This window comes from Petaurus breviceps, unplaced genomic scaffold (genome assembly GCF_028583685.1).
Source record: "Petaurus breviceps papuanus isolate PSGF00001 unplaced genomic scaffold, PetGlider_PUasm1.0 98, whole genome shotgun sequence".
Lineage (NCBI taxonomy): Eukaryota > Metazoa > Chordata > Mammalia > Diprotodontia > Petauridae > Petaurus > Petaurus breviceps.
The window spans coordinates 64734615-64742855 of NW_027187460.1; the positions used below are offsets into that span (position 1 = coordinate 64734615).

The 8241-nt window shown below is 41.5% G+C and overlaps 1 protein-coding gene across 1 annotated transcript; it reads right to left on the minus strand.

Annotated features, from left to right (window-relative positions):
* Nucleotides 1-4858: 4858 nt before the first annotated feature.
* On the minus strand, nucleotides 4859-7411 carry KCNS2 (potassium voltage-gated channel modifier subfamily S member 2). The gene has a single exon (XM_069081024.1). It carries the CDS (start codon nucleotides 7380-7382, stop codon nucleotides 5949-5951), a length of 1434 nt encoding a protein of 477 aa, XP_068937125.1. The 5' UTR covers nucleotides 7383-7411; the 3' UTR covers nucleotides 4859-5948.
* Nucleotides 7412-8241: the final 830 nt, after the last annotated feature.

Consider the following 8241-nt stretch of genomic DNA (forward strand, 5'->3'; position numbering starts at 1 on the left):
ATTATGACCACAAATGTCCAGCTGCCTGGTAGATTTGGTAGTGAATGAAATCTTTGCCATGAGTTAAAATTCTTCTTAACCAACCAACAAGGCACTAAGATTGGGAGGAGCAGTATCTTGAGTACATTTCAAGTTCTTGCCAAAAGAGGACGTTTTGGTGGCTTTTTTTTTGCTTCTTTGTTTTTTATTCTAAGATGTAAGACATTCTAACCCCAAAATATTCCTGGACAACCACTGATATCCCTGCTGGAATGAGAAGCTAGAAGGAAAACACAGTGATGGGCAGATATTAGTTAAAATGCAAGAATCTTCTTAAACAAAAACAGAGCACATCTCCTTGCCTCAGTGCTGGCTGCTTGGAGTCAGGAAGATTCAAGCCAGACCCAACCTCAGACACTTAACTAATTGTGTGACCCTGGGTAAGTCACTTCACCTCTCTCTCAGCTTCAGTTTCCACATATGGGGATAATAGCACCTACCTCTTAAGGTTATGGTAAAGATGTAATGAGATAATATGTAAAGCACTTTGCTTAAGACTTAAAGCACTGTATAGATGTTATGTAGTGCTCTTAAAGCACTCACCTTTCTCCAGCCTCTCATGATTAGAAAATAATTACTTGGGTTCTGGTTATGAATACCAAGCAAGGACTATTGATAGATCTATTTAGGGAAGAAAGAAGTGAGAAGATACTTTCTCCAGTTCAGTTATTCTCCATTTTGAATTAAACTATGGTAGTATAAGAGGCAATCTATCTACCTCTAGTCCAGATAAAAGGGAGAGTGGTTTCTCATACTAACTCCCAATGGCCCATGATAACCTTATGGGGTGCTGCCAAGTTTCCAAAAAGTAAATTCCTGTAACTGGGAAGGAGTTGACCTCAAAGCTGCACCCAGAGTAAATTTTATTTTTCTTTAAATCATTAGACTGGTTTTCCAAAGGAAGTACTTAATAAAGTGACCACTACATGCCAAACACTGTGCTGTGTGTCCTTGGTTATTAAGTACTCTATTCAGTTCTACCTGAAATGATAGATTGAAAGTACATTAAGCTCCTTAAGAGCTGGAATTGTTAAATTTTTATTCTGGATCTCCAGTGCCAAGCTCTGTACCTGGCACATAGTTGTCTTTAATAAATTTTTGTTGAGTTAAAGAAGAAATATGAATGGATGGGTCCCCAGAGCCCTCTCTCCTTAAAGCAGACATGGAAGGGAACAGGGGCAATATGAAATGAAACCATATTGAACAGTCTAAGTTATGTCATTTTTTTCCTAAAGAAAAATGTTCCAGTCATCACCCACCCCCCACCCCCAATAGGGTTAAATGGAAGCTTATCAACCTTCAAACCTGTGTAATCACTGCTACCCAGCCAAGCTGAGTAAATGTATTTAATGAGTTAATTTGCTATCCAGGAGGGATGTTAGCACAGAGGAGGAAGTCCATTAATGTCATGTGATGCTCTGCAATTGGAAGTCCCAGCAGAGAACTCAAAGGGAACACTGAGTGAAGGAGTGAGTTCTGTGGGAGAGGATGGACAGCTCCTTCAAAGAGAATCTGCTGCTCTGCAGGCCAAGTAAAGGTTCTGACCCCAAGGAATTTCACTTGTATGACTCCATTAGCAATTCTGACCCTACCCAGACTGACTTTACTGAGAAAAAGAACTTACTCTCATCTTAACACCTGATATTCTGGGAAGATTTAAAAAATAATTTCCTCCCCATATATTTTTTTTAAACACAGCCTTCTATGATCAAGAATTCTGGTCCAGACCATTGTATTTCCTTCTGATGCTTGCTACTCTGTGTGCAATTGGAAAATTTTGTAAAGAAAATTAAATAATTTTCTCTCTCTAATCTGCATACCGTACAGGACTGAATTCCAAAGCATGTCAGTGTTATTGTTCATTATGGAGTCCAGGCATGAGGATTAAAGTGTAGCAATCAGACATAATAGTTCACTTGAAGACTCAGTAAATGCTTACACAGTAGTGTGTTAATGAGTGTTAAAACTGACATCATAGATACAACGTTCTCAATTTTTAAAATTACAACTCTGTAACAGGTCATGCTGGTAAAAACACACAAGAAATACAAGTTGAGCCTTCAAAATAGATAACAAACAGTCAGCACAGATAATCATTAACCCAAGTGCATACAAATAATTTTTAAATGAAAAGAGAATTAGCAGGTGGTTAAATTATTTGAGTAATAAGACAAGTAGAAATAAATCCAAGCATTAAGTACCAATTACCACCTTGTGGGCTTCAGATCTTCTAGAATTTGGCATTACAACATGCCTCTGCCTTGTGGCAAACCCATGAAACTTGGGAATGTTATTGTTGGGTTTTGTTTTTGTTGATTTTTTTTAAAAGAAAAATTCAAACTTGCAACCATATAATCCACACCAACCAAATAATTTGCTCAGGCAGAATAGTGATATTTTCCCAGTCTAAAACTTTTAAAGCCCCCATCATGTACTGTGTAATAATAATTTTTAAAAACGGGTCCCTGTATTTTCTCTAGAACTGACCTTCAAGCAACTTAAAGATTTGTCATCCCAAAGTAAACCTTTCTATACCCACAAAGCACCCACCAATCAATAGCCTAGTGAATCAAGCTCTTTCTCTAGCTAAAATATTTTTAAATGGTATTAAAAACCAGGTTTGTAGGTCAGATTGGCAGGACCAGTGCATAAAGGGATCACCTTGTGCTAGCATTCTTTATAGAAATGAAATAGAAAATAGTTTCTTCCTTTCTAGTCTTAAATGTAACCAAGCTTTAGTAACTGGAAGAGATGATTTCTACCTAAAATGCTATTTTATAGGTGAATTGAGAAGCCCAAGTCTGGACTACATTTTGACATTAATTATTTGATGGTGCTATTTCAGAGAGAAAAAACATTTTTCCCTGGGTCCCAGATCAATTTAGATTATTTGTCATGTAACTCCTTAAAATGGAATATGTTGTTGAAGCCACATAGGTTAGTCTTCCCTTCCCTCTGAACCTGCTGCTTGGAAGACTTACTATTAAACAGGTAGTCCTAGATTTACCGCCGCTTAAGAAAGGAGCAAGGTGCTTTTCTACATGACTATATATACAAGAGAGGTTAAAAACAGTTTCTAAAGCACTTTGGGATTTCCCCCAGGTAAAAGGCACCATATAAATGCAAGTTGTTTCCACAATGAATTGTGAACCTTCCAGCTGACTTAACTAAAATGGATACAACCGTCAGAAACACCTCATCATTTATAATGAAAAACCATTTAGAAAAAAAATTCTATCTAAAGCAATTGAGTGCTGTCCTGTCTCCTTGCAAATAAGTCCCTAATAAGGAATTAATAGCCACTTTATAACATGCCCAATGTGGGACCCAATAAAATCGGTTTTAGCGAGTGAAAACATTCTTGGGCATACCTGATAAGTCAAGTGACATCACCTGCCTCCAAAACATTCAGGAGGTGATTTTGTAAACTGTTGACTTTCCATCTCTGAAAATATTGGCAGACATCAGGTATTTTGCCTGCAAAAATCTGTGGAACAGTCTTGAACTTCTCAATCTGTTCCCTCTCAGTCTTTTCAGGTGTGTGTGTGTGTGTGTGTGTGTGTGTGTGTGTGACACAGACAGAGATACAGAGAGAGAGAGACAGAAATAGAGAGAGACAGAAACAGACAGACAGACAGAGACAGAGAGAGAAATAGGAGAGAGGAAAGAGGAGAGACAGAGAGGAGAGGAGGAGGAAGAGGAAGGGAGAGAGGGAGGGAAAGAGGAAGAGGGAGAGAGAGACTGTCCATTAGATAATGGAAGGTGTCCTACCATGCATCTCCATTCAGATGAGAGATTTGAACCCACATCTACAATCAGAAGTGCCTAGTGCATTCAAACAATCACTTGAGCTGAAGTTCTCTTAATAAGAACAGTAACTCAGTCCTCAGATATCCTGTGAATACTTTTCAAATACTAAAGGTTCCTCACAGCACCCCTATAAGATTTTTATGGACCCCATCTAGTAAGGAAATTAAGACACACAAAATTCAGTAACTTAGGTAAGAGCCACACAAAAAGAAAAGATCTGAGCCTTAATGAAAATCCTAGCTAACTCCATGCTTAGGCCACTTGACTCTACAATCTTTTCAAAGACATATAATAGAAGTCAATTTGGAAACAATACACAGTGTGTACTATGATGGATACAGAGCAGTTATACAAAGGGGCTCAGGATTCCATTCACATTTTTATGTGATAGCTCAGGGCCCCTGTGAAGCAGGAAGCAAAGAGAAGGAAGGAGATTCTGAGAACCAAAGGAAGTAGGATATATGCATCCCATTAACCATTTTTCAGCATGCTTAGAAGTTTCAAGGTACTTTATGTGGCATTAAACTTTTTAAAAGTTTGTGATTAGTTGTGATATTTTATACCATTTCCTTTTCAATTTTCCCATCTCCCTTCCCCATCCCAACCCCACCTTGTTCCCAGGAGGAAGACAGTTAAATCAAAATGTATATAATATTTCCCTGCAAACTATTCCATGCATATATCATCTGTGTTCTGAGTACATGCTTATGTTCCATGAGTTCCCCATTTCAAAGAAGGAAGCCCCTTAACAAGGTAATTATAGTATCATATAAGACATTATGTATCCTAGAAGCAAAATTACTGGAGTAAATTTTGCTCATAAATAAACATGCACCCATTTTTAATGAGATTTTAGAGGAGGATACTAAAAGACAGTTTCCAAGCTACTGCCTTTCTTATCGAATATGAAATATTTACTTTCAATAAACAGTAAAATAAACCTTGTAGTAATTGGAAGAAACAGAATAACCTAATCCATACTCTTTTTTTAAAATGACAAGTGAAAAAAAAGTTGCTAATTTCTACGACCCAGTAGAATTTGGTAAAATTGTTTAGAACATGAAATACAGCTTGGAAAAAAAATCTTTTCATCCTGAGTCTATGCATACTGGGCCTAAGGTAGTATCCCCATTGGAAAGACTCTCAGGAAAACAGGGTGTCTTTTTCATGAATGTGACTCACAATAAAGAATAAGAAACTCTCAGAGTTGGCAAAAACCCTAGAGATCATCCTATTCAACCCATTCCTGAGGCAGAAATCCCTCTATAGCATGCCCACTCCATTTGCAATCCTCCAGTAATGAGAAACTCACTACTCCTCATTTCCCACACCAAGAAGCCTAGAGAGCTTCCTAAAGATCAGGTTTATGCCTGATTTTAGACCAACACTGACTTCCCAGTGCTTTTGCTTTTGAACTAGGATCTGTTTTCACTGCATGTGTAAACCGAGTAAATTAAATTTCCAGGGAGGTAATATTTGCATAAATAACAGTAGTATGATATGCACCCATGCAAGCCACAGAACTACAGGTTAAGTTTTAAGAAAAACAGAAAGTTGCATTGGTGATAAGTGCTTAATTTCACATTTTCTGTTTTGACCATTGAAGCAAATTGAGAAATGAATGCATGACTGAGATTTTTTTTCACATTCTTGTGAGTTGAATCTGAGTTGTTCATTGCTGACTTCACAAGTGCTCCCAATGGAGAGACACACTTTTTATCCAGACTATACCTTGGAAACAAAAGTGCAAAGTGAAGCACTGTACCAGGAACACCAGGGATGGGTACATGATGAGTGATTTGTATAGAAAAAGTGGCATTCAGGATACTCATCAGGCACAAAGTTTAGCATTTTTCTCAGTGCAAAGTTGGCATGGTGTTAGTCACCCCACCCCACATCAAGGATTCTACATGCTGTGGAAGCAATAGTGGGTGTGCACTGATCAGGCATCTCCTTCCATTTAGAATGGTAAGGTACTGAAGGACTCTGCCTTCTCCTTACTTTGTAACCCTATGGAACCTGGAGCCAAGCCAGGAGCACAAAAGGTAGCTCAACCATCAGTATGGTCTTCATGATTATGATGGAGCCACACCTTCAGGCTAATGTAGGGAATCATTTAAGCTCAGTTCACTTGGTGAGCTCCTGCTCATGTTGGTAAGACTTGCCATCAGTGACTTAACTTTGTGGGCATAGTAGTCCCTTAGGTTGACTGAAGGAACCTCCTTCATTCCATCTCCAAAATCGCAGCTGCGCATGGCGCTTTCAAGTTGCTTTTGTCGCCTATAAAAATGTGAAAATTTATTGAAGATCAAAGTTATTGGCAGCACCACCACAAGAATGCCAGCAAGGATACAAGCTGAGGCAGTCAGCTTCCCAGCTGTGGTCCCTGGAACAACATCACCATAGCCCACAGTTGTCATGCTCACAGTTGCCCACCACCAGCAAGCTGGGATTGTGGCCAGACCTTCATTTTCTTCTTTCTCAATGGTGTAGGCCACTACAGAGAATATTGATATGCCCACTGAAAGATAAAGCAAGAGGAGCCCTACCTCTTTGTAGCTATATTTCAAGGTTGCGCCTAGAGACCGAAGGCCAGTGGAGTGTCTGGCCAATTTTAGGATTCGGAAAATCCTCATGAGCCTGAGGACTTGAGCTACCCGGCCTAAATTGGCCAAGGTGGGAGAGCTCTCCACCACCAGGTTGACCACCAAGGTGATGTAGAAGGGGATAATGGACATGAGATCAATCAAGTTCAGCGCATTCTTAAAAAATTTGAAGAACTCTGGGGCCACTGCAAACCTGGCCACTAGCTCAAAGGTGAACCAGGCAATCCCAAAGTGTTCGACAATTTCAAACCTCGGGTCTTCCTCGGGGTTGCCTTGGTTATCAGGGATCAGAAAGTCAGGAAGGCTGTTGAGGCACATGGTGACAATGGAGCCTAGTACCACCATGATGGAAAGAATGCTGAATACCCTGCTCAGAATGGAATAGCCTGGGTTATCCAGGGCCAACCATAGCTGTCTTCGGAGGTTGCCCAAGGGCTGCCCATCAAACTTGGACGCATCGTTGTAGAAAGCCAAGATCTCATCAAAGGAGGAGGTGGTGCTCTCCTGGTCACTTTGCTCATCCCACTTCTCTTGATCAGGCTCCATCTTCCTTCCGTGATAGCTGTAACTGCAGCAAGAGTCAATGAAGAACTCATTGATCCCCCAGTACTCTATCTCTTGACTGAAGGAAAAAACGCAGAGCTCTCCCATCACGTGTAGTTTGCCTGTGTTATAGAAGTGCAGGACGTAGGGGAAGAGCTCCGGGTTCCGGTCAAAGTAGAACTCGTTCTGCGCGTCGTCATAGTCATCACACAACTCCAGGATGGACTCCTTGGAGCGGCAATGCAGGAGGCGGCCCAACCGGGTCTCAGGGAAGCGCAACAGCGTGTGCGAGCGCAGCTTCTTCTTGAAACCCCCAACGTTGACGCTGATCTCGCAATCCTCGAAGTTGGCTTCGGACAAATCCGACAGGCTCTGGCCCGTCATCTTGGGAAGACCCGGGATACTGGCGGGGAGCTACACCTAGAATTTGAGTGAACAGGGAGGAGGCGATGAGCGGCGGTGGGGAAGGGACACGCATGACTAGCGTTGGGATTTCCCTCTCCTATCCTCTCCCCACCCCCTACCCCCAGCGGCAAGATTTTCAGGATCACATCTCGCATTCTAACGTAACGATTCCTAGGGATGGACCAGGCTTTTGCTAGCTTCTGTTGGGTGATTTTTTTTTTCTGGGTTAGTTTGGGGCGGGGTGGGGATTGACCTCCTTGTAGATGTGAGAGGTGGACCCATCCCTTGGTTCAATACCCACTCGGAGCCTTTCTGTGGGGTGGGGCAATGGCTAACGATATCTCCCACCTCTCGTCCCTCAGATCCCCTCAGTCCGTTGACACTTTGGCGTTTTTTCTGCTCACGTTGGACCCCTCAGTGAGCTCTCCTTGCATCTCTGATTCTGGTAGTCGAATTGGAGGTAAACGTAAGCTGAGAAAGGATCCCGGTAGGCGTGTAGATGCCCCTCAGTCCCCGCACCCACCCAATCCAGCTCGCTCCCTGGGAAATGGACATCTTAATTAAGAGAAACAAGGCTTTGGATGGATATGTAGGAGGCTTTGGAGCCAAAAAAAATGCTATCTTTACAAATAATAAGGGAAATGATTCTTTAATATCCACCACTACTTTCCCTGCCTAGAGTGTTCCACCTCTCCAGAGCTTTTTCATGGGCAGCTGGAGAATCGTGTGTGTGTGTGTGTGTGTGTGTGTGTGTGTGTGTGTGTGTGTGTGTGTCCCTCCTGTTACCTCCCTTAGTTCTCCATCCTTCTTGTCAGCTAATCAGAAATCGGTTCTACCC